The sequence below is a fragment of the Salvelinus fontinalis genome, chromosome 2 (assembly GCF_029448725.1).
Source record: "Salvelinus fontinalis isolate EN_2023a chromosome 2, ASM2944872v1, whole genome shotgun sequence".
Taxonomy (NCBI): Eukaryota; Metazoa; Chordata; class Actinopteri; order Salmoniformes; family Salmonidae; genus Salvelinus; species Salvelinus fontinalis.
This window is the reverse complement of record NC_074666.1, coordinates 4,764,487-4,791,390: the sequence shown is the minus strand read 5'-3', so window position 1 is coordinate 4,791,390 and position 26,904 is coordinate 4,764,487. Positions and strand designations below refer to the sequence as shown.

The following is a 26,904-nucleotide window of genomic DNA, read 5'->3' as shown; positions in this document are numbered from 1 at the left end:
TAAGATGGGCCATATACTGTAAGATGGGCCATATACTGTAAGATGGGCCATATACTGTAAGGTGGGCCGTACTGTAAGGTGGGCCATATACTGTAAGATGGGCCATATACTGTAAGATGGGCCATATACTGTAAGATGGGCCATATACTGTAAGATGGGCCATATACTGTAAGATGGGCCATATACTGTAAGATGGGCCATATACTGTAAGATGGGCCATATACTGTAAGGTGTGCCGTACTGTAAGGTGGGCCATAGACTGTAAGATGGGCCATATACTGTAAGGTGGGCCGTACTGTAAGGTGGGCCGTACTGTAAGGTGGGCCGTACTGTAAGGTGGGCCATATACTGTATGATGGACCATATACTGTAAGATGGGCCATATACTGTAAGATGGGCCATATACTGTAAGATGGGCCATATAGTGTAAGATGGGCCATATACTGTAAGATGGGCCATATACTGTAAGATGGGCCATATACTGTAAGATGGGCCATATAGTGTAAGATGGGCCATATAGTGTAAGATGGGCCATATACTGTAAGATGGGCCATATACTGTAAGGTGGGCCGTACTGTAAGGTGGGCCATATACTGTAAGATGGGCCATATACTGTAATATGGGCCGGGCCGTACTATAAGATGGGCCGTACTGTAAGATGGGCCATATACTGTAAGGTGGGCCATATACTGTAAGGTGGGCCGTACTGTAAGATGGGCCATATACTGTAAGGTGAGCCATATACTGTAAGGTGGGCCATATACTGTAAGGTGGGCCGTACTGTAAGGTGGGCCGTACTGTAAGGTGGGCCGTACTGTAAGGTGGGCCATATACTGTAAGGAGGGCCGTACTGTAAGGTGGGCCGTACTGTAAGATGGGCCATATACTGTAAGGTGAGCCATATACTGTAAGGTGGGCCATATACTGTAAGGTGGGCCATATACTGTAAGGTGGGCCGTACTGTAAGGTGTGCCGTACTGTAAGATGGGCCATATACTGTAAGATGGGCCGGGCCGTACTGTAAGATGGACCGGGCCGTACTGTAAGATGGGCCATATACTGTAAGATGGGCCATATACTGTAAGATGGGCCATATACTTTAAGATGGGCCGTAGTGTAAGATGGGCCATATACTGTAAGATGGGCCGTACTGTAAGATGGGCCATATACTGTAAGATGGGCCATATACTGTAAGATGGGCCATATACTGTAAGATGGGCCATACTGTAAGGTGGGCCATATACTGTAAGGTGGGCCATATACTGTAAGATGGGCCGTACTGTAAGGTGGGCCATATACTGTAAGATGGGCCATATACTGTAAGATGGGCCATATACTGTAAGATGGGCCATATACTGTAAGATGGGCCATATACTGTAAGGTGGACAATATACTGTAAGATGGGCCATATACTGTAAGATGGGCCATATACTGTAAGGTGGGCCATATACTGTAAGGTGGGCCATATACTGTAAGGTGGGCCATATACTGTAAGATGGACCATATACTGTAAGGTGGGCCATATACTGTAAGATGGACCATATACTGTAAGGTGGGCCATATACTGTAAGGTGGGCCGTACTGTAAGGTGTGCCGTACTGTAAGATGGGCCATATACTGTAAGATGGGCCATATACTGTAAGATGGACCATATACTGTAAGGTGGGCCATATACTGTAAGATGGACCATATACTGTAAGGTGGGCCGTACTGTAAGGTGTGCCGTACTGTAAGATGGGCCATATACTGTAAGATGGGCCATATACTGTAAGATGGGCCATATACTGTAAGATGGGCCGGGCCGTAATGTAAGATGGGCCATATACTGTAAGATGGGCCATATACTGTAAGATGGGCCATATACTGTAAGATGGGCCATATACTGTAAGATGGGCCATATACTTTAAGATGGGCCGTAGTGTAAGATGGGCCGTACTGTAAGGTGGGCCATATACTGTAAGATGTGCCGTACTGTAAGATGGGCCATATACTGTAAGATGGGCCATATACTGTAAGATGGGCCATATACTGTAAGATGGGCCATATACTGTAAGATGGGCCATATACTGTAAGATGGGCCATATACTGTAAGGTGGGCCGTACTGTAAGGTGGGCCATATACTGTAAGATGGGCCATATACTGTAAGATGGGCCATATACTGTAAGATGGGCCATATACTGTAAGATGGGCCATATACTGTAAGATGGGCCATATACTGTAAGATGGGCCATATACTGTAAGATGGGCCATATACTGTAAGGTGTGCCGTACTGTAAGGTGGGCCATAGACTGTAAGATGGGCCATATACTGTAAGGTGGGCCGTACTGTAAGGTGGGCCATATACTGTAAGATGGGCCATATACTGTAAGGTGGGCCGTACTGTAAGGTGGGCCATATACTGTAAGATGGGCCATATACTGTAATATGGGCCGGGCCGTACTATAAGATGGGCCGTACTGTAAGATGGGCCATATACTGTAAGGTGGGCCATATACTGTAAGGTGGGCCGTACTGTAAGATGGGCCATATACTGTAAGGTGAGCCATATACTGTAAGGTGGGCCATATACTGTAAGGTGGGCCGTACTGTAAGGTGGGCCGTACTGTAAGGTGGGCCATATACTGTAAGGAGGGCCGTACTGTAAGGTGGGCCGTACTGTAAGATGGGCCATTTACTGTAAGGTGAGCCATATACTGTAAGGTGGGCCATATACTGTAAGGTGGGCCGTACTGTAAGGTGTGCCGTACTGTAAGATGGGCCATATACTGTAAGATGGGCCGGGCCGTACTGTAAGATGGGCCGGGCCGTACTGTAAGATGGGCCATATACTGTAAGATGGGCCATATACTGTAAGATGGGCCATATACTGTAAGATGGGCCGTAGTGTAAGGTGGGCCGTACTGTAAGGTGGGCCGTACTGTAAGATGGGCCATATACTGTAAGATGGGCCATATACTGTAAGATGGGCCATATACTTTAAGATGGGCCGTAGTGTAAGGTGGGCCATATACTGTAAGATGGGCCGTACTGTAAGATGGGCCATATACTGTAAGATGGGCCATATACTGTAAGATGGGCCATATACTGTAAGATGGGCCATATACTGTAAGATGGGCCATATACTGTAAGATGGGCCATACTGTAAGGTGGGCCATATACTGTAAGGTGGGCCATATACTGTAAGATGGGCCGTACTGTAAGGTGGGCCATATACTGTAAGATGGGCCATATACTGTAAGATGGGCCATATACTGTAAGATGGGCCATATACTGTAAGATGGGCCATATACTGTAAGATGGGCCATATACTGTAAGGTGGACCATATACTGTAAGGTGGACCATATACTGTAAGGTGGGCCATATACTGTAAGGTGGGCCATATACTGTAAGGTGGGCCATATACTGTAAGGTGGGCCATATACTGTAAGGTGGGCCATATACTGTAAGGTGGGCCATATACTGTAAGATGGACCATATACTGTAAGGTGGGCCATATACTGTAAGATGGACCATATACTGTAAGGTGGGCCATATACTGTAAGGTGGGCTGTACTGTAAGGTGTGCCGTACTGTAAGATGGGCCATATACTGTAAGATGGGCCATATACTGTAAGATGGACCATATACTGTAAGGTGGGCCATATACTGTAAGATGGACCATATACTGTAAGGTGGGCCATATACTGTAAGGTGGGCCGTACTGTAAGGTGTGCCGTACTGTAAGGTGTGCCATATACTGTAAGATGGGCCATATACTGTAAGATGGGCCATATACTGTAAGATGGGCCATATACTGTAAGATGGGCCATACTGTAAGGTGGGCCATATACTGTAAGGTGGGCCATATACTGTAAGGTGGGCCGTACTGTAAGGTGGGCCATATACTGTAAGGTGGGCCATATACTGTAAGATGGGCCATATACTGTAAGATGGGCCATATACTGTAAGATGGGCCATATACTGTAAGATGGGCCATATACTGTAAGGTGGACAATATACTGTAAGATGGGCCATATACTGTAAGATGGGCCATATACTGTAAGGTGGGCCATATACTGTAAGGTGGGCCATATACTGTAAGGTGGGCCATATACTGTAAGATGGACCATATACTGTAAGGTGGGCCATATACTGTAAGATGGACCATATACTGTAAGGTGGGCCATATACTGTAAGGTGGGCCGTACTGTAAGGTGTGCCGTACTGTAAGATGGGCCATATACTGTAAGATGGGCCATATACTGTAAGATGGACCATATACTGTAAGGTGGGCCATATACTGTAAGATGGACCATATACTGTAAGGTGGGCCATATACTGTAAGGTGGGCCGTACTGTAAGGTGTGCCGTACTGTAAGATGGGCCATATACTGTAAGATGGGCCATATACTGTAAGATGGGCCATATACTGTAAGATGGGCCGGGCCGTAATGTAAGATGGGCCATATACTGTAAGATGGGCCATATACTGTAAGATGGGCCATATACTGTAAGATGGGCCATATACTTTAAGATGGGCCGTAGTGTAAGATGGGCCGTACTGTAAGGTGGGCCATATACTGTAAGATGTGCCGTACTGTAAGATGGGCCATATACTGTAAGATGGGCCATATACTGTAAGATGGGCCATATACTGTAAGATGGGCCATATACTGTAAGATGGGCCATATACTGTAAGATGGGCCATATACTGTAAGGTGGGCCGTACTGTAAGGTGGGCCATATACTGTAAGATGGGCCATATACTGTAAGATGGGCCATATACTGTAAGATGGGCCATATACTGTAAGATGGGCCATATACTGTAAGATGGGCCATATACTGTAAGATGGGCCATATACTGTAAGATGGGCCATATACTGTAAGGTGTGCCGTACTGTAAGGTGGGCCATAGACTGTAAGATGGGCCATATACTGTAAGGTGGGCCGTACTGTAAGGTGGGCCGTACTGTAAGGTGGGCCGTACTGTAAGGTGGGCCATATACTGTATGATGGACCATATACTGTAAGATGGGCCATATACTGTAAGATGGGCCATATAGTGTAAGATGGGCCATATACTGTAAGATGGGCCATATACTGTAAGATGGGCCATATACTGTAAGATGGGCCATATAGTGTAAGATGGGCCATATAGTGTAAGATGGGCCATATACTGTAAGATGGGCCATATACTGTAAGGTGGGCCGTACTGTAAGGTGGGCCATATACTGTAAGATGGGCCATATACTGTAATATGGGCCGGGCCGTACTATAAGATGGGCCGTACTGTAAGATGGGCCATATACTGTAAGGTGGGCCATATACTGTAAGGTGGGCCGTACTGTAAGATGGGCCATATACTGTAAGGTGAGCCATATACTGTAAGGTGGGCCATATACTGTAAGGTGGGCCGTACTGTAAGGTGGGCCGTACTGTAAGGTGGGCCATATACTGTAAGGAGGGCCGTACTGTAAGGTGGGCCGTACTGTAAGATGGGCCATATACTGTAAGGTGAGCCATATACTGTAAGGTGGGCCATATACTGTAAGGTGGGCCATATACTGTAAGGTGGGCCGTACTGTAAGGTGTGCCGTACTGTAAGATGGGCCATATACTGTAAGATGGGCCGGGCCGTACTGTAAGATGGACCGGGCCGTACTGTAAGATGGGCCATATACTGTAAGATGGGCCATATACTTTAAGATGGGCCGTAGTGTAAGATGGGCCATATACTGTAAGATGGGCCGTACTGTAAGATGGGCCGTACTGTAAGATGGGCCATATACTGTAAGATGGGCCATATACTGTAAGATGGGCCATATACTGTAAGATGGGCCATACTGTAAGGTGGGCCATATACTGTAAGGTGGGCCATATACTGTAAGATGGGCCGTACTGTAAGGTGGGCCATATACTGTAAGATGGGCCATATACTGTAAGATGGGCCATATACTGTAAGATGGGCCATATACTGTAAGATGGGCCATATACTGTAAGGTGGACAATATACTGTAAGATGGGCCATATACTGTAAGATGGGCCATATACTGTAAGGTGGGCCATATACTGTAAGGTGGGCCATATACTGTAAGGTGGGCCATATACTGTAAGATGGACCATATACTGTAAGGTGGGCCATATACTGTAAGATGGACCATATACTGTAAGGTGGGCCATATACTGTAAGGTGGGCCGTACTGTAAGGTGTGCCGTACTGTAAGATGGGCCATATACTGTAAGATGGGCCATATACTGTAAGATGGACCATATACTGTAAGGTGGGCCATATACTGTAAGATGGACCATATACTGTAAGGTGGGCCATATACTGTAAGGTGGGCCGTACTGTAAGGTGTGCCGTACTGTAAGATGGGCCATATACTGTAAGATGGGCCATATACTGTAAGATGGGCCATATACTGTAAGATGGGCCGGGCCGTAATGTAAGATGGGCCATATACTGTAAGATGGGCCATATACTGTAAGATGGGCCATATACTGTAAGATGGGCCATATACTTTAAGATGGGCCGTAGTGTAAGATGGGCCGTACTGTAAGGTGGGCCATATACTGTAAGATGTGCCGTACTGTAAGATGGGCCATATACTGTAAGATGGGCCATATACTGTAAGATGGGCCATATACTGTAAGATGGGCCATATACTGTAAGATGGGCCATATACTGTAAGATGGGCCATATACTGTAAGGTGGGCCGTACTGTAAGGTGGGCCATATACTGTAAGATGGGCCATATACTGTAAGATGGGCCATATACTGTAAGATGGGCCATATACTGTAAGATGGGCCATATACTGTAAGATGGGCCATATACTGTAAGATGGGCCATATACTGTAAGGTGTGCCGTACTGTAAGGTGGGCCATAGACTGTAAGATGGGCCATATACTGTAAGGTGGGCCGTACTGTAAGGTGGGCCATATACTGTAAGATGGGCCATATACTGTAAGGTGGGCCGTACTGTAAGGTGGGCCATATACTGTAAGATGGGCCATATACTGTAATATGGGCCGGGCCGTACTATAAGATGGGCCGTACTGTAAGATGGGCCATATACTGTAAGGTGGGCCATATACTGTAAGGTGGGCCGTACTGTAAGATGGGCCATATACTGTAAGGTGAGCCATATACTGTAAGGTGGGCCATATACTGTAAGGTGGGCCGTACTGTAAGGTGGGCCGTACTGTAAGGTGGGCCATATACTGTAAGGAGGGCCGTACTGTAAGGTGGGCCGTACTGTAAGATGGGCCATTTACTGTAAGGTGAGCCATATACTGTAAGGTGGGCCATATACTGTAAGGTGGGCCGTACTGTAAGGTGTGCCGTACTGTAAGATGGGCCATATACTGTAAGATGGGCCAGGCCGTACTGTAAGATGGGCCGGGCCGTACTGTAAGATGGGCCATATACTGTAAGATGGGCCATATACTGTAAGATGGGCCATATACTGTAAGATGGGCCGTAGTGTAAGGTGGGCCGTACTGTAAGGTGGGCCGTACTGTAAGATGGGCCATATACTGTAAGATGGGCCATATACTGTAAGATGGGCCATATACTTTAAGATGGGCCGTAGTGTAAGGTGGGCCATATACTGTAAGATGGGCCGTACTGTAAGATGGGCCATATACTGTAAGATGGGCCATATACTGTAAGATGGGCCATATACTGTAAGATGGGCCATATACTGTAAGATGGGCCATATACTGTAAGATGGGCCATACTGTAAGGTGGGCCATATACTGTAAGGTGGGCCATATACTGTAAGATGGGCCGTACTGTAAGGTGGGCCATATACTGTAAGATGGGCCATATACTGTAAGATGGGCCATATACTGTAAGATGGGCCATATACTGTAAGATGGGCCATATACTGTAAGATGGGCCATATACTGTAAGATGGGCCATATACTGTAAGGTGGACCATATACTGTAAGGTGGACCATATACTGTAAGGTGGACCATATACTGTAAGGTGGGCCATATACTGTAAGGTGGGCCATATACTGTAAGGTGGGCCATATACTGTAAGGTGGGCCATATACTGTAAGGTGGGCCATATACTGTAAGGTGGGCCATATACTGTAAGATGGACCATATACTGTAAGGTGGGCCATATACTGTAAGATGGACCATATACTGTAAGGTGGGCCATATACTGTAAGGTGGGCTGTACTGTAAGGTGTGCCGTACTGTAAGATGGGCCATATACTGTAAGATGGGCCATATACTGTAAGATGGACCATATACTGTAAGGTGGGCCATATACTGTAAGATGGACCATATACTGTAAGGTGGGCCATATACTGTAAGGTGGGCCGTACTGTAAGGTGTGCCGTACTGTAAGGTGTGCCATATACTGTAAGATGGGCCATATACTGTAAGATGGGCCGGGCCGTACTGTAAGATGGGCCATATACTGTAAGATGGGCCATATACTGTAAGATGGGCCATATACTGTAAGATGGGCCATACTGTAAGGTGGGCCATATACTGTAAGGTGGGCCATATACTGTAAGATGGGCCGTACTGTAAGGTGGGCCATATACTGTAAGATGGGCCATATACTGTAAGATGGGCCATATACTGTAAGATGGGCCATATACTGTAAGATGGGCCATATACTGTAAGGTGGACAATATACTGTAAGATGGGCCATATACTGTAAGATGGGCCATATACTGTAAGGTGGGCCATATACTGTAAGGTGGGCCATATACTGTAAGGTGGGCCATATACTGTAAGATGGACCATATACTGTAAGGTGGGCCATATACTGTAAGATGGACCATATACTGTAAGGTGGGCCATATACTGTAAGGTGGGCCGTACTGTAAGGTGTGCCGTACTGTAAGATGGGCCATATACTGTAAGATGGGCCATATACTGTAAGATGGACCATATACTGTAAGGTGGGCCATATACTGTAAGATGGACCATATACTGTAAGGTGGGCCATATACTGTAAGGTGGGCCGTACTGTAAGGTGTGCCGTACTGTAAGATGGGCCATATACTGTAAGATGGGCCATATACTGTAAGATGGGCCATATACTGTAAGATGGGCCGGGCCGTAATGTAAGATGGGCCATATACTGTAAGATGGGCCATATACTGTAAGATGGGCCATATACTGTAAGATGGGCCATATACTTTAAGATGGGCCGTAGTGTAAGATGGGCCGTACTGTAAGGTGGGCCATATACTGTAAGATGTGCCGTACTGTAAGATGGGCCATATACTGTAAGATGGGCCATATACTGTAAGATGGGCCATATACTGTAAGATGGGCCATATACTGTAAGATGGGCCATATACTGTAAGATGGGCCATATACTGTAAGGTGGGCCGTACTGTAAGGTGGGCCATATACTGTAAGATGGGCCATATACTGTAAGATGGGCCATATACTGTAAGATGGGCCATATACTGTAAGATGGGCCATATACTGTAAGATGGGCCATATACTGTAAGATGGGCCATATACTGTAAGATGGGCCATATACTGTAAGGTGTGCCGTACTGTAAGGTGGGCCATAGACTGTAAGATGGGCCATATACTGTAAGGTGGGCCGTACTGTAAGGTGGGCCATATACTGTAAGATGGGCCATATACTGTAAGGTGGGCCGTACTGTAAGGTGGGCCATATACTGTAAGATGGGCCATATACTGTAATATGGGCCGGGCCGTACTATAAGATGGGCCGTACTGTAAGATGGGCCATATACTGTAAGGTGGGCCATATACTGTAAGGTGGGCCGTACTGTAAGATGGGCCATATACTGTAAGGTGAGCCATATACTGTAAGGTGGGCCATATACTGTAAGGTGGGCCGTACTGTAAGGTGGGCCGTACTGTAAGGTGGGCCATATACTGTAAGGAGGGCCGTACTGTAAGGTGGGCCGTACTGTAAGATGGGCCATTTACTGTAAGGTGAGCCATATACTGTAAGGTGGGCCATATACTGTAAGGTGGGCCGTACTGTAAGGTGTGCCGTACTGTAAGATGGGCCATATACTGTAAGATGGGCCAGGCCGTACTGTAAGATGGGCCGGGCCGTACTGTAAGATGGGCCATATACTGTAAGATGGGCCATATACTGTAAGATGGGCCATATACTGTAAGATGGGCCGTAGTGTAAGGTGGGCCGTACTGTAAGGTGGGCCGTACTGTAAGATGGGCCATATACTGTAAGATGGGCCATATACTGTAAGATGGGCCATATACTTTAAGATGGGCCGTAGTGTAAGGTGGGCCATATACTGTAAGATGGGCCGTACTGTAAGATGGGCCATATACTGTAAGATGGGCCATATACTGTAAGATGGGCCATATACTGTAAGATGGGCCATATACTGTAAGATGGGCCATATACTGTAAGATGGGCCATATACTGTAAGATGGGCCATACTGTAAGGTGGGCCATATACTGTAAGGTGGGCCATATACTGTAAGATGGGCCGTACTGTAAGGTGGGCCATATACTGTAAGATGGGCCATATACTGTAAGATGGGCCATATACTGTAAGATGGGCCATATACTGTAAGATGGGCCATATACTGTAAGGTGGGCCATATACTGTAAGGTGGGCCATATACTGTAAGGTGGGCCATATACTGTAAGGTGGGCCATATACTGTAAGGTGGGCCATATACTGTAAGGTGGGCCATATACTGTAAGATGGACCATATACTGTAAGGTGGGCCATATACTGTAAGATGGACCATATACTGTAAGGTGGGCCATATACTGTAAGGTGGGCTGTACTGTAAGATGGGCCATATACTGTAAGATGGGCCATATACTGTAAGATGGACCATATACTGTAAGGTGGGCCATATACTGTAAGATGGACCATATACTGTAAGGTGGGCCATATACTGTAAGGTGGGCCGTACTGTAAGGTGTGCCGTACTGTAAGGTGTGCCATATACTGTAAGATGGGCCATATACTGTAAGATGGGCCGGGCCGTACTGTAAGATGGGCCATATACTGTAAGATGGGCCATATACTTTAAGATGGGTCGTAGTGTAAGATGGGCCGTAGTGTAAGATGGGCCGTACTGTAAGGTGGGCCATATACTGTAAGATGGGCCGTACTGTAAGATGGGCCATATACTGTAAGATGGGCCATATACTGTAAGATGGGCCGTATACTGTAAGGTGGGCCGTATACTGTAAGATGGGCCGTACTGTAAGATGGGCCGTACTGTAAGATGGGCCATATACTGTAAGATGGGCCATATACTGTAAGATGGGCCAGGCCGTACTGTAAGATGGGCCGGGCCGTACTGTAAGATGGGCCGTACTGTAAGATGGGCCATATACTGTAAGGTGAGCCATATACTGTAAGGTGGGCCATATACTGTAAGGTGGGCCGTACTGTAAGGTGTGCCGTACTGTAAGATGGGCCATATACTGTAAGATGGGCCAGGCCGTACTGTAAGATGGGCCGGGCCGTACTGTAAGATGGGCCATATACTGTAAGATGGGCCATATACTGTAAGATGGGCCATATACTGTAAGATGGGCCATATACTGTAAGATGGGCCGTAGTGTAAGGTGGGCCGTACTGTAAGGTGGGCCGTACTGTAAGATGGGCCATATACTGTAAGATGGGCCATATACTGTAAGATGGGCCATATACTTTAAGATGGGCCGTAGTGTAAGGTGGGCCATATACTGTAAGATGGGCCGTACTGTAAGATGGGCCATATACTGTAAGATGGGCCATATACTGTAAGATGGGCCATATACTGTAAGATGGGCCATATACTGTAAGATGGGCCATATACTGTAAGATGGGCCATACTGTAAGGTGGGCCATATACTGTAAGGTGGGCCATATACTGTAAGATGGGCCGTACTGTAAGGTGGGCCATATACTGTGAGATGGGCCATATACTGTAAGATGGGCCATATACTGTAAGATGGGCCATATACTGTAAGATGGGCCATATACTGTAAGATGGGCCATATACTGTAAGATGGGCCATATACTGTAAGGTGGACCATATACTGTAAGGTGGGCCATATACTGTAAGGTGGGCCATATACTGTAAGGTGGGCCATATACTGTAAGGTGGGCCATATACTGTAAGGTGGGCCATATACTGTAAGATGGACCATATACTGTAAGGTGGGCCATATACTGTAAGATGGACCATATACTGTAAGGTGGGCCATATACTGTAAGGTGGGCTGTACTGTAAGGTGTGCCGTACTGTAAGATGGGCCATATACTGTAAGATGGGCCATATACTGTAAGGTGGACCATATACTGTAAGGTGGGCCATATACTGTAAGATGGACCATATACTGTAAGGTGGGCCATATACTGTAAGGTGGGCCGTACTGTAAGGTGTGCCGTACTGTAAGATGGGCCATATACTGTAAGATGGGCCATATACTGTAAGATGGGCCGGGCCGTACTGTAAGATGGGCCATATACTGTAAGATGGGCCATATACTTTAAGATGGGTCGTAGTGTAAGATGGGCCGTAGTGTAAGATGGGCCGTACTGTAAGGTGGGCCATATACTGTAAGATGGGCCGTACTGTAAGATGGGCCATATACTGTAAGATGGGCCATATACTGTAAGATGGGCCGTATACTGTAAGGTGGGCCGTATACTGTAAGATGGGCCGTACTGTAAGATGGGCCGTACTGTAAGATGGGCCATATACTGTAAGATGGGCCATATACTGTAAGATGGGCCATATACTGTAAGATGGGCCATATACTGTAAGATGGGCCATATACTGTAAGGTGGGCCATATACTGTAAGGTGGGCCATATACTGTAAGGTGGGCCATATACTGTAAGGTGGGCCATATACTGTAAGGTGGGCCATATACTGTAAGATGGGCCGTACTGTAAGGTGGGCCATATACTGTAAGATGGGCCATATACTGTAAGATGGGCCATATACTGTAAGGTGGGCCATATACTGTAAGGTGGGCCATATACTGTAAGATGGACCATATACTGTAAGATGGGCCATATACTGTAAGATGGGCCATATACTGTAAGATGGGCCATATACTGTAAGATGGGCCATATACTGTAAGGTGGGCCATATACTGTAAGGTGGGCCATATACTGTAAGGTGGGCCATATACTGTAAGATGGACCATATACTGTAAGATGGGCCATATACTGTAAGATGGGCCGTAGTGTAAGGTGGGCCGTACTGTAAGGTGGGCCGTACTGTAAGATGGGCCATATACTGTAAGATGGGCCATATACTGTAAGATGGGCCATATACTTTAAGATGGGCCGTAGTGTAAGGTGGGCCATATACTGTAAGATGGGCCGTACTGTAAGATGGGCCATATACTGTAAGATGGGCCATATACTGTAAGATGGGCCATATACTGTAAGATGGGCCATATACTGTAAGATGGGCCATATACTGTAAAATGGGCCATACTGTAAGGTGGGCCATATACTGTAAGGTGGGCCATATACTGTAAGATGGGCCGTACTGTAAGGTGGGCCATATACTGTAAGATGGGCCATATACTGTAAGATGGGCCATATACTGTAAGATGGGCCATATACTGTAAGATGGGCCATATACTGTAAGGTGGACCATATACTGTAAGGTGGGCCATATACTGTAAGGTGGGCCATATACTGTAAGGTGGGCCATATACTGTAAGGTGGGCCATATACTGTAAGGTGGGCCATATACTGTAAGGTGGGCCATATACTGTAAGATGGACCATATACTGTAAGGTGGGCCATATACTGTAAGATGGACCATATACTGTAAGGTGGGCCATATACTGTAAGGTGGGCCATATACTGTAAGGTGGGCTGTACTGTAAGGTGTGCCGTACTGTAAGATGGGCCATATACTGTAAGATGGGCCATATACTGTAAGATGGACCATATACTGTAAGGTGGGCCATATACTGTAAGATGGACCATATACTGTAAGGTGGGCCGTACTGTAAGGTGTGCCGTACTGTAAGATGGGCCATATACTGTAAGATGGGCCATATACTGTAAGATGGGCCGGGCCGTACTGTAAGATGGGCCATATACTGTAAGATGGGCCATATACTTTAAGATGGGTCGTAGTGTAAGATGGGCCGTAGTGTAAGATGGGCCGTACTGTAAGGTGGGCCATATACTGTAAGATGGGCCGTACTGTAAGATGGGCCATATACTGTAAGATGGGCCATATACTGTAAGATGGGCCGTATACTGTAAGGTGGGCCGTATACTGTAAGATGGGCCGTACTGTAAGATGGGCCGTACTGTAAGATGGGCCATATACTGTAAGATGGGCCATATACTGTAAGATGGGCCATATACTGTAAGATGGGCCATATACTGTAAGATGGGCCATATACTGTAAGATGGGCCATATACTGTAAGGTGGGCCATATACTGTAAGGTGGGCCATATACTGTAAGGTGGGCCATATACTGTAAGGTGGGCCATATACTGTAAGGTGGGCCATATACTGTAAGGTGGGCCGTACTGTAAGGTGGGCCATATACTGTAAGATGGGCCATATACGGTAAGGTGGGCCATATACTGTAAGGTGGACCATATACTGTAAGATGGGCCATATACTGTAAGATGGGCCATATACTGTAAGATGGGCCATATACTGTAAGATGGGCCATATACTGTAAGATGGGCCATATACTGTAAGGTGGGCCATATACTGTAAGGTGGGCCATATACTGTAAGATGGACCATATACTGTAAGATGGGCCATATACTGTAAGATGGGCCATTGATGGACAGAAGTTTACCATTTACAATTTTTTTTTTTTTTTTTTTTTTTTTTTTTTTTTTTAACCCATTTTCTCCCCAATTTTCGTGGTATCCAATCGCTAGTAATCACTATATTGTCTCATCGCTACAACTCCCGTACGGGCTCGTGAGAGACGAAGGTTGAAAGCCATGCGTCCTCCGAAGCACAACCCAACCAGCCGTACTACTTCTTTAACACAGCGCGCCTCCAACCCGGAAGCCAGCCGCACCAATGTGTCGGAGGAAACACCGTGCACCCGCCCCCCTCGGTTAGCGCGCACTGCGCCCGGCCCGCCACAGGAGTCGCTGGAGCGCGATGAGACAAGGATATCCCCACCGGCCAAACCCTCCCTACCCCGGACGACGCTAGGCCAATTGTGCGTCGCCCCACGGACCTCCCGGTCTCGGCCGGCTGCGACCATTTACACATTTTGACAAAAAAATAAAGTACCAATGTTGAAATAGTGAGAAAGAGTCAAATCTATTCCTTCTAGATAAAGACATATTTTTAAAAACACAAAAGCAGGTGTAAGCAACAGTAGCATTTGAAGAACCAGGGTTTGGCCTCAGGACACAGGGAGGGTCTGTTAGAGGAGTGGAGACATATTCACAAATAGAATGGAAGTGGTCCGGCAGCAGAGAAAGCAGCCTGTACCTTAATAGGGTAGACGACAGCGTGGTGGCCTGTACCTTAATAGGGTAGACGACAGCATGGTGGCCTGTACCTTAATAGGGTAGACGACAGCGTGGTGGCCTGTACCTTAATAGGGTAGACGACAGCGTGGTGGCCTGTACCTTAATAGGGTAGACGACAGCGTGGTGGCCTGTACCTTAATAGGGTAGACGACAGCATGGTGGCCTGTACCTTAATAGGGTAGACGACAGCGTGGTGGCCTGTACCTTAATAGGGTAGACGACAGCATGGTGGCCTGTACCTTAATAGGGTAGACGACAGCATGGTGGCCTGTACCTTAATAGGGTAGACGACAGCGTGGTGGCCTGTACCTTAATAGGGTAGACGACAGCGTGGTGGCCTGTACCTTAATAGGGTAGACGACAGCCTCTTTGACTAATCGCTTGGCGGCCTGCAGGCCTATAATGTCATCCCAGCGTACAGCAGGGTTCTGTAAATAGATGTCCTTTAGAGAGAGGAGAGGGATGGAGATCAGACCTTCATTAAAAAAACACACATTTTATACAATGGTGGCATAAAATTCACACAACAGCAGCTCATCAGCCCTCTAGTGTTTCACCTGAGTATTACAGATTAAAAGAACGTCTTCAGCTCATCAGCCCTCTAGTGTTTCACCTGAGTATTACAGATTAAAAGAACGTCTTCAACGACTTCCCAAAAAGGACCCTGCTCATAACAGCTCTTACCCCGCTCATAACAGCTCTTACCCCGCTCATAACAGCTCTTAGCCCCGCTCATAACAGCTCTTACCCCGCTCATAACAGCTCTTACCCCGCTCATAACAGCTCTTACCCCGCTCATAACAGCTCTTACCCCGCTCATAACAGCTCTTATCCCGTTAATAACAGCTCTTACCCTGCTCATAACAGCTCTTACCCCGCTAATAAAAGCTCTTACCCCGCTCATAACAGCTCTTACCCCGCTCATAACAGCTCTTACCCCGCTAACAACAGCTCTTACCCCGCTAACAACAGCTCTTACCCCGCTGACAACAGCTCTTACCCCGCTGACAACAGCTCTTACCCCGCTGACAACAGCTCTTACCCCGCTAGCAACAGCTTTTACCCCGCTCATAACAGCTCTTACCCCGCTGACAACAGCTCTTACCCCGCTGACAACAGCTCTTACCCCGCTGACAACAGCTCTTACCCCGCAAACAACAGCTCTTACCCCGCAAACAACAGCTCTTACCCCGCAAACAACAGCTCTTACCCCGCAAACAACAGCTCTTACCCCGCAAACAACAGCTCTTACCCCGCTAACAGCTCTTACCCCGCTGACAACAGCTCTTACCCCGCTGACAACAGCTCTTACCCCGCTGACAACAGCTCTTACCCCGCTGACAACAGCTCTTACCCCGCTGACAACAGCTCTTACCCCGCTGACAACAGCTCTTACCCCGCTGACAACAGCTCTTACCCCGCTGACAACAGCTCTTACCCCGCTGACAACAGCTCTTACCCCGCTGACAACAGCTCTTACCCCGCTAACAACAGCTCTTACCCCGCTAACAACAGCTCTTACCCCGCTAACAACAGCTCTTACCCCGCTAACAACAGCTCTTACCCCGCTGACAACAGCTCTTACCCCGCTGACAACAGCTCTTACCCCGCTAACAACAGCTCTTACCCCGCTAACAACAGCTCTTACCCCGCTAACAACAGCTCTTACCCCGCTAACAACAGCTCTTACCCCGCTGACAACAGCTCTTACCCCGCTGACAACAGCTCTTACCCCGCTGACAACAGCTCTTACCCTGCTAACAACTCTTACCCTGCTAACAGCTCTTACCCTGCTAACAGCTCTTACCCTGCTAACAGCTCTTACCCTGCTAACAGCTCTTACCCCGCTGACAACAGCTCTTACCCCGCTAACAACAGCTCTTACCCCGCTGACAACAGCTCTTACCCTGCTAACAACAGCTCTTACCCTGCTAATAACAGCTCTTACCCTGCTAACAACAGCTCTTACCCTGCTAACAACAGCTCTTACCCTGCTAACAACAGCTCTTACCCTGCTAACAACAGCTCTTACCCTGCTGACAACAACTCTTACCCTGCTGACAACAACTCTTACCCTGCTAATAACAGGTCTTAAACTGCTAACAACAGCTCTTACCCTGCTAACAAAAGCTCTTACCCCGCTGACAACAGCTCTTACCCCGCTGACAACAGCTCTTACCCCGCTGACAACAGCTCTTACCCCGCTAACAACAGCTCTTACCCCGCTAACAACAGCTCTTACCCCGCTAACAACAGCTCTTACCCCGCTGACAACAGCTCTTACCCCGCTGACAACAGCTCTTACCCCGCTAACAACAGCTCTTACCCCGCTAACAACAGCTCTTACCCCGCTAACAACAGCTCTTACCCCGCTAACAACAGCTCTTACCCTGCTAACAACAGCTCTTACACCGCTAACAGCTCTTACCCTGCTAACAACAGCTCTTACCCCGCTAACAACAGCTCTTACCCTGCTAACAACAGCTCTTACCCTGCTAATAACAGCTCTTACCCTGCTAATAACAGCAGCCAGATCTCTCATCTCACTGTTCATCCCAATGAAGGCGCTGAGGGGTTTCAGAAGAGGCTCCTGGAGAGAAACACACAGACCATGGACAGTAGGGTTAGGGGTCAGAGTACAGTACCATGGGGTCTGGACAGTAGGGTTAGAGGTCAGGGTACAGTACCATGGGGTCTGGACAGTAGGGTTAGGGGTCAGAGTACAGTACCATGGGGTCTGGACAGTAGGGTTAGGGGTCAGAGTACAGTACCATGGGGTCTGGACAGTAGGGTTAGGGGTCAGAGTACAGTACCATGGGGTCTGGACAGTAGGGTTAGGGGTCAGAGTACAGTACCATGGGGTCTGGACAGTAGGGTTAGAGGTCAGAGTACAGTACCATGGGGTCTGGACAGTAGGGTTAGAGGTCAGAGTACAGTACCATGGGGTCTGGACAGTAGGGTTAGAGGTCAGAGTACAGTACCATGGGGTCTGGACAGTAGGGTTAGAGGTCAGAGTACAGTACCATGGGGTCTGGACAGTAGGGTTAGAGGTCAGAGTACAGTACCATGGGGTCTGGACAGTAGGGTTAGAGGTCAGAGTACAGTACCATGGGGTCTGGACAGTAGGGTTAGAGGTCAGAGTACAGTAGCATGGGGTCTGGACAGTAGGGTTAGAGGTCAGAGTACAGTAGCATGGGGTCTGGACAGTAGGGTTAGAGGTCAGAGTACAGTACCATGGGGTCTGGACAGTAGGGTTAGAGGTCAGAGTACAGTACCATGGGGTCTGGACAGTAGGGTTAGAGGTCAGAGTACAGTACCATGGGGTCTGGACAGTAGGGGTCAGAGTACAGTACCATGGGGTCTAGACAGTAGGGTTAGAGGTCAGAGTACAGTACCATGGGGTCTGGACAGTAGGGTTAGAGGTCAGAGTACAGTACCATGGGGTCTGGACAGTAGGGTTAGAGGTCAGAGTACAGTACCATGGGGTCTGGACAGTAGGGTTAGGGGTCAGAGTACAGTACCATGGGGTCTGGACAGTAGGGTTAGAGTACAGTACCATGGGGTCAGAGTACAGTACCATGGGGTCTGGACAGTAGGGGTCAGAGTACAGTACCATGGGGTCTGGACAGTAGGGTTAGGGGTCAGAGTACAGTACCATGGGGTCTGGACAGTAGGGTTAGGGGTCAGAGTACAGTACCATGGGGTCTAGACAATGGGGTTAGAGTACAGTACCATGGGGTCTGGACAGTAGGGGTCAGAGTACAGTACCATGGGGTCTGGACAGTAGGGTTAGAGGTCAGAGTACAGTACCATGGGGTCTGGACAGTAGGGGTCAGAGTACAGTACCATGGGGTCTGGACAGTAGGGGTCAGAGTACAGTACCATGGGGTCTGGACAGTAGGGGTCAGAGTACAGTACCATGGGGTCTGGACAGTAGGGTTAGAGGTCAGAGTACAGTACCATGGGGTCTGGACAGTAGGGGTCAGAGTACAGTACCATGGGGTCCGGACAGTAGGGTTAGAGGTCAGAGTACAGTACCATGGGGTCTGGACAGTAGGGTCAGAGGTCAGAGTACAGTACCTTGGGGTCTGGACAGTAGGGTTAGGGGTCAGAGTACAGTACCATGGGGTCTGGACAGTAGGGTTAGAGGTCAGAGTACAGTACCATGGGGTCTGGACAGTAGGGTTAGAGGTCAGAGTACAGTACCATGGGGTCTGGACAGTAGGGTTAGAGGTCAGAGTACAGTACCATGGGGTCTGGACAGTAGGGTTAGAGGTCAGAGTACAGTACCATGGGGTCTGGACAGTAGGGTTAGGGGTCAGAGTACAGTACCATGGGGTCTGGACAGTAGGGTTAGAGGTCAGAGTACAGTACCATGGGGTCTGGACAGTAGGGTTAGAGGTCAGAGTACAGTACCATGGGGTCTGGACAGTAGGGTTAGAGGTCAGAGTACAGTACCATGGGGTCTGGACAGTAGGGTTAGAGGTCAGAGTACAGTACCATGGGGTCTGGACAGTAGGGTTAGAGGTCAGAGTACAGTACCATGGGGTCTGGACAGTAGGGGTCAGAGTACAGTACCATGGGGTCTGGACAGTAGGGGTCAGAGTACAGTACCATGGGGTCTGGACAGTAGGGTTAGGGGTCAGAGTACAGTACCATGGGGTCTGGACAGTAGGGTTAGGGGTCAGAGTACAGTACCATGGGGTCTGGACAGTAGGGTTAGGGGTCAGAGTACAGTACCATGGGGTCTGGACAGTAGGGGTCAGAGTACAGTACCATGGGGTCTGGACAGTAGGGGTCAGAGTACAGTACCATGGGGTCTGGACAGTAGGGTTAGGGGTCAGAGTACAGTACCATGGGGTCTGGACAGTAGGGTTAGAGGTCAGAGTACAGTACCATGGGGTCTGGACAGTAGGGGTCAGAGTACAGTACCATGGGGTCTGGACAGTAGGGTTAGGGGTCAGAGTACAGTACCATGGGGTCTGGACAGTAGGGTTAGGGGTCAGAGTACAGTACCATGGGGTCTAGACAGTAGGGGTCAGAGTACAGTACCATGGGGTCTAGACAGTAGGGTTAGGGGTCAGAGTACAGTACCATGGGGTCTGGACAGTAGGGGTCAGAGTACAGTACCATGGGGTCTGGACAGTAGGGTTAGGGGTCAGAGTACAGTACCATGGGGTCTGGACAGTAGGGTTAGGGGTCAGAGTACAGTACCATGGGGTCTAGACAGTGGGGTTAGAGTACAGTACCATGGGGTCTGGACAGTAGGGGTCAGAGTACAGTACCATGGGGTCTGGACAGTAGGGGTCAGAGTACAGTACCATGGGGTCTGGACAGTAGGGGTCAGAGTACAGTACCATGGGGTCTGGACAGTAGGGTTAGGGGTCAGAGTACAGTACCATGGGGTCTGGACAGTAGGGTTAGGGGTCAGAGTACAGTACCATGGGGTCTAGACAGTGGGGTTAGAGTACAGTACCATGGGGTCTGGACAGTAGGGGTCAGAGTACAGTACCATGGGGTCTGGACAGTAGGGGTCAGAGTACAGTACCATGGGGTCTGGACAGTAGGGGTCAGAGTACAGTACCATGGGGTCTGGACAGTAGGGGTCAGAGTACAGTACCATGGGGTCTGGACAGTAGGGTTAGAGGTCAGAGTACAGTACCATGGGGTCTGGACAGTAGGGTTAGAGGTCAGAGTACAGTACCATGGGGTCTGGACAGTAGGGTTAGAGGTCAGAGTACAGTACCATGGGGTCTGGACAGTAGGGTCAGAGGTCAGAGTACAGTACCATGGGGTCTGGACAGTAGGGTTAGGGGTCAGAGTACAGTACCATGGGGTCTGGACAGTAGGGTTAGAGGTCAGAGTACAGTACCATGGGGTCTGGACAGTAGGGGTTAGAGGTCAGAGTACAGTACCATGGGGTCTGGACAGTAGGGTTAGAGTACAGTACCATGGGGTCTGGACAGTAGGGTTAGAGGTCAGAGTACAGTACCATGGGGTCTAGACAGTAGGGTTAGAGGTCAGAGTACAGTACCATGGGGTCTGGACAGTAGGGTTAGGGGTCAGAGTACAGTACCATGGGGTCTGGACAGTAGGGTTAGAGGTCAGAGTACAGTACCATGGGGTCTGGACAGTAGGATTAGAGGTCAGAGTACAGTACCATGGGGTCTGTACAGTAGGGTTAGGGGTCAGAGTACAGTACCATGGGGTCTGGACAGTAGGGTTAGAGGTCAGAGTACAGTACCATGGGGTCTAGACAGTAGGGGTCAGAGTACAGTACCATGGGGTCTGGACAGTAGGGTTAGAGGTCAGAGTACAGTACCATGGGGTCTGGACAGTAGGGGTCAGAGTACAGTACCATGGGGTCTGGACAGTAGGGTTAGAGGTCAGAGTACAGTACCATGGGGTCTGGACAGTAGGGTTAGAGGTCAGAGTACAGTACCATGGGGTCTGTACAGTAGGGTTAGGGGTCAGAGTACAGTACCATGGGGTCTGGACAGTAGGGTTAGAGGTCAGAGTACAGTACCATGGGGTCTGGACAGTAGGGTTAGAGGTCAGAGTACAGTACCATGGGGTCTGGACAGTAGGGTTAGAGGTCAGAGTACAGTACCATGGGGTCTGGACAGTAGGGTTAGAGGTCAGAGTACAGTACCATGGGGTCTGGACAGTAGGGTTAGAGGTCAGAGTACAGTACCATGGGGTCTGGACAGTAGGGTTAGAGGTCAGAGTACAGTACCATGGGGTCTGGACAGTAGGGTTAGGGGTCAGAGTACAGTACCATGGGGTCTGGACAGTAGGATTAGGGGTCAGAGTACAGTACCATGGGGTCTGGACAGTAGGGTTAGAGGTCAGAGTACAGTACCATGGGGTCTGGACAGTAGGGTTAGAGGTCAGAGTACAGTACCATGGGGTCTGGACAGTAGGGTTAGGGGTCAGAGTACAGTACCTTGGGGTCTGGACAGTAGGGTTAGAGGTCAGAGTACATTACCATGGGGTCTGGACATTAGGGTTAGAGGTCAGAGTACAGTACCATGGGGTCTGGACAGTAGGGTTAGAGGTCAGAGTACAGTACCATGGGGTCTGGACAGTAGGGTTAGAGGTCAGAGTACAGTACCATGGGGTCTGGACAGTAGGGTTAGAGGTCAGAGTACAGTACCATGGGGTCTGGACAGTAGGGTTAGGGGTCAGAGTACAGTACCATGGGGTCTGGACAGTAGGGTTAGAGGTCAGAGTACAGTACCATGGGGTCTGGACAGTAGGGGTTAGAGGTCAGAGTACAGTACCATGGGGTCTGGACAGTAGGGTTAGAGGTCAGAGTACAGTACCATGGGGTCTGGACAGTAGGGTTAGAGGTCAGAGTACAGTACCATGGGGTCTGGACAGTAGGGTTAGAGGTCAGAGTACAGTACCATGGGGTCTGGACAGTAGGGGTCAGAGTACAGTACCATGGGGTCTGGACAGTAGGGGTCAGAGTACAGTACCATGGGGTCTGGACAGTAGGGGTCAGAGTACAGTACCATGGGGTCTGGACAGTAGGGTTAGGGGTCAGAGTATAGTACCATGGGGTCTGGACAGTAGGGTTAGGGGTCAGAGTACAGTACCATGGGGTCTGTACAGTAGGGTTAGAGGTCAGAGTACAGTACCATGGGGTCTGGACAGTAGGGTTAGAGGTCAGAGTACAGTACCATGGGGTCTAGACAGTAGGGGTCAGAGTACAGTACCATGGGGTCTAGACAGTAGGGTTAGGGGTCAGAGTACAGTACCATGGGGTCTGGACAGTAGGGGTCAGAGTACAGTACCATGGGGTCTGGACAGTAGGGTTAGGGGTCAGAGTACAGTACCATGGGGTCTGGACAGTAGGGTTAGGGGTCAGAGTACAGTACCATGGGGTCTAGACAGTGGGGTTAGAGTACAGTACCATGGGGTCTGGACAGTAGGGGTCAGAGTACAGTACCATGGGGTCTGGACAGTAGGGGTCAGAGTACAGTACCATGGGGTCTGGACAGTAGGGGTCAGAGTACAGTACCATGGGGTCTGGACAGTAGGGGTCAGAGTACAGTACCATGGGGTCTGGACAGTAGGGTTAGAGGTCAGAGTACAGTACCATGGGGTCTGGACAGTAGGGTTAGAGGTCAGAGTACAGTACCATGGGGTCTGGACAGTAGGGTTAGAGGTCAGAGTACAGTACCATGGGGTCTGGACAGTAGGGTCAGAGGTCAGAGTACAGTACCATGGGGTCTGGACAGTAGGGTTAGGGGTCAGAGTACAGTACCATGGGGTCTGGACAGTAGGGTTAGAGGTCAGAGTACAGTACCATGGGGTCTGGACAGTAGGGTTAGGGGTCAGAGTACAGTACCATGGGGTCTGGACAGTAGGGTTAGAGGTCAGAGTACAGTACCATGGGGTCTGGACAGTAGGGTTAGAGGTCAGAGTACAGTACCATGGGGTCTGGACAGTAGGGTTAGAGGTCAGAGTACAGTACCATGGGGTCTGGACAGTAGGGGTCAGAGTACAGTACCATGGGGTCCGGACAGTAGGGTTAGAGGTCAGAGTACATTACCATGGGGTCTGGACAGTAGGGTCAGAGGTCAGAGTACAGTACCTTGGGGTCTGGACAGTAGGGTTAGGGGTCAGAGTACAGTACCATGGGGTCTGGACAGTAGGGTTAGAGGTCAGAGTACAGTACCATGGGGTCTGGACAGTAGGGTTAGAGGTCAGAGTACAGTACCATGGGGTCTGGACAGTAGGGTTAGAGGTCAGAGTACAGTACCATGGGGTCTGGACAGTAGGGTTAGAGGTCAGAGTACAGTACCATGGGGTCTGGACAGTAGGGTTAGGGGTCAGAGTACAGTACCATGGGGTCTGGACAGTAGGGTTAGAGGTCAGAGTACAGTACCATGGGGTCTGGACAGTAGGGGTTAGAGGTCAGAGTACAGTACCATGGGGTCTGGACAGTAGGGTTAGAGGTCAGAGTACAGTACCATGGGGTCTGGACAGTAGGGTTAGAGGTCAGAGTACAGTACCATGGGGTCTGGACAGTAGGGTTAGAGGTCAGAGTACAGTACCATGGGGTCTGGACAGTAGGGGTCAGAGTACAGTACCATGGGGTCTGGACAGTAGGGGTCAGAGTACAGTACCATGGGGTCTGGACAGTAGGGTTAGGGGTCAGAGTACAGTACCATGGGGTCTGGACAGTAGGGTTAGGGGTCAGAGTACAGTACCATGGGGTCTGGACAGTAGGGTTAGGGGTCAGAGTACAGTACCATGGGGTCTGGACAGTAGGGGTCAGAGTACAGTACCATGGGGTCTAGACAGTAGGGTTAGAGGTCAGAGTACAGTACCATGGGGTCTGGACAGTAGGGTTAGAGGTCAGAGTACAGTACCATGGGGTCTGGACAGTAGGGGTCAGAGTACAGTACCATGGGGTCTGGACAGTAGGGTTAGGGGTCAGAGTACAGTACCATGGGGTCTGGACAGTAGGGTTAGGGGTCAGAGTACAGTACCATGGGGTCTAGACAGTAGGGGTCAGAGTACATTACCATGGGGTCTAGACAGTAGGGTTAGGGGTCAGAGTACAGTACCATGGGGTCTGGACAGTAGGGGTCAGAGTACAGTACCATGGGGTCTGGACAGTAGGGTTAGGGGTCAGAGTACAGTACCATGGGGTCTGGACAGTAGGGTTAGGGGTCAGAGTACAGTACCATGGGGTCTAGACAGTGGGGTTAGAGTACAGTACCATGGGGTCTGGACAGTAGGGGTCAGAGTACAGTACCATGGGGTCTGGACAGTAGGGGTCAGAGTACAGTACCATGGGGTCTGGACAGTAGGGGTCAGAGTACAGTACCATGGGGTCTGGACAGTAGGGTTAGGGGTCAGAGTACAGTACCATGGGGTCTGGACAGTAGGGTTAGGGGTCAGAGTACAGTACCATGGGGTCTAGACAGTGGGGTTAGAGTACAGTACCATGGGGTCTGGACAGTAGGGGTCAGAGTACAGTACCATGGAGTCTGGACAGTAGGGGTCAGAGTACAGTACCATGGGGTCTGGACAGTAGGGGTCAGAGTACAGTACCATGGGGTCTGGACAGTAGGGGTCAGAGTACAGTACCATGGGGTCTGGACAGTAGGGTTAGAGGTCAGAGTACAGTACCATGGGGTCTGGACAGTAGGGTTAGAGGTCAGAGTACAGTACCATGGGGTCTGGACAGTAGGGTTAGAGGTCAGAGTACAGTACCATGGGGTCTGGACAGTAGGGTTAGAGGTCAGAGTACAGTACCATGGGGTCTGGACAGTAGGGTCAGAGGTCAGAGTACAGTACCATGGGGTCTGGACAGTAGGGTTAGGGGTCAGAGTACAGTACCATGGGGTCTGGACAGTAGGGTTAGAGGTCAGAGTACAGTACCATGGGGTCTGGACAGTAGGGGTTAGAGGTCAGAGTACAGTACCATGGGGTCTGGACAGTAGGGTTAGAGTACAGTACCATGGGGTCTGGACAGTAGGGTTAGAGGTCAGAGTACAGTACCATGGGGTCTAGACAGTAGGGTTAGAGGTCAGAGTACAGTACCATGGGGTCTGGACAGTAGGGTTAGGGGTCAGAGTACAGTACCATGGGGTCTGGACAGTAGGGTTAGAGGTCAGAGTACAGTACCATGGGGTCTGGACAGTAGGGTTAGAGGTCAGAGTACAGTACCATGGGGTCTGGACAGTAGGGTTAGAGGTCAGAGTACAGTACCATGGGGTCCGGACAGTAGGGGTCAGAGTACAGTACCATGGGGTCCGGACAGTAGGGTTAGAGGTCAGAGTACAGTACCATGGGGTCCGGACAGTAGGGTCAGAGGTCAGAGTACAGTACCTTGGGGTCTGGACAGTAGGGTTAGGGGTCAGAGTACAGTACCATGGGGTCTGGACAGTAGGGTTAGAGGTCAGAGTACAGTACCATGGGGTCTGGACAGTAGGGTTAGGGGTCAGAGTACAGTACCATGGGGTCTGGACAGTAGGGTTAGAGGTCAGAGTACAGTACCATGGGGTCTGGACAGTAGGGGTTAGAGGTCAGAGTACAGTACCATGGGGTCTGGACAGTAGGGTTAGAGGTCAGAGTACAGTACCATGGGGTCTGGACAGTAGGGTTAGAGGTCAGAGTACAGTACCATGGGGTCTGGACAGTAGGGTTAGAGGTCAGAGTACAGTACCATGGGGTCTGGACAGTAGGGTTAGAGGTCAGAGTACAGTACCATGGGGTCTGGACAGTAGGGTTAGAGGTCAGAGTACAGTACCATGGGGTCTGGACAGTAGGGTTAGAGGTCAGAGTACAGTACCATGGGGTCTGGACAGTAGGGTTAGAGGTCAGAGTACAGTACCATGGGGTCTGGACAGTAGGGTTAGAGGTCAGAGTACAGTACCATGGGGTCTGGACAGTAGGATTAGAGGTCAGAG

The 26,904-nt window shown here is 49.3% G+C and overlaps 1 protein-coding gene across 3 annotated transcripts in view; it reads right to left on the bottom strand.

The window, feature by feature from the left end:
* Positions 1-26,904, bottom strand: part of katnal2 (katanin p60 subunit A-like 2) — a 107,030-nt gene that overhangs the window by 25,841 nt on the left and 54,285 nt on the right. For all 3 annotated transcript variants that reach the window (XM_055861353.1, XM_055861359.1, XM_055861370.1), the window contains 2 exons: positions 17,985-18,062; positions 15,817-15,915 (listed from right to left, as the gene is read on the bottom strand). In XM_055861353.1, the coding sequence (XP_055717328.1) occupies positions 15,817-15,915; positions 17,985-18,062 (177 nt within the window). The remainder of the gene's footprint in view (positions 1-15,816; positions 15,916-17,984; positions 18,063-26,904) is intronic.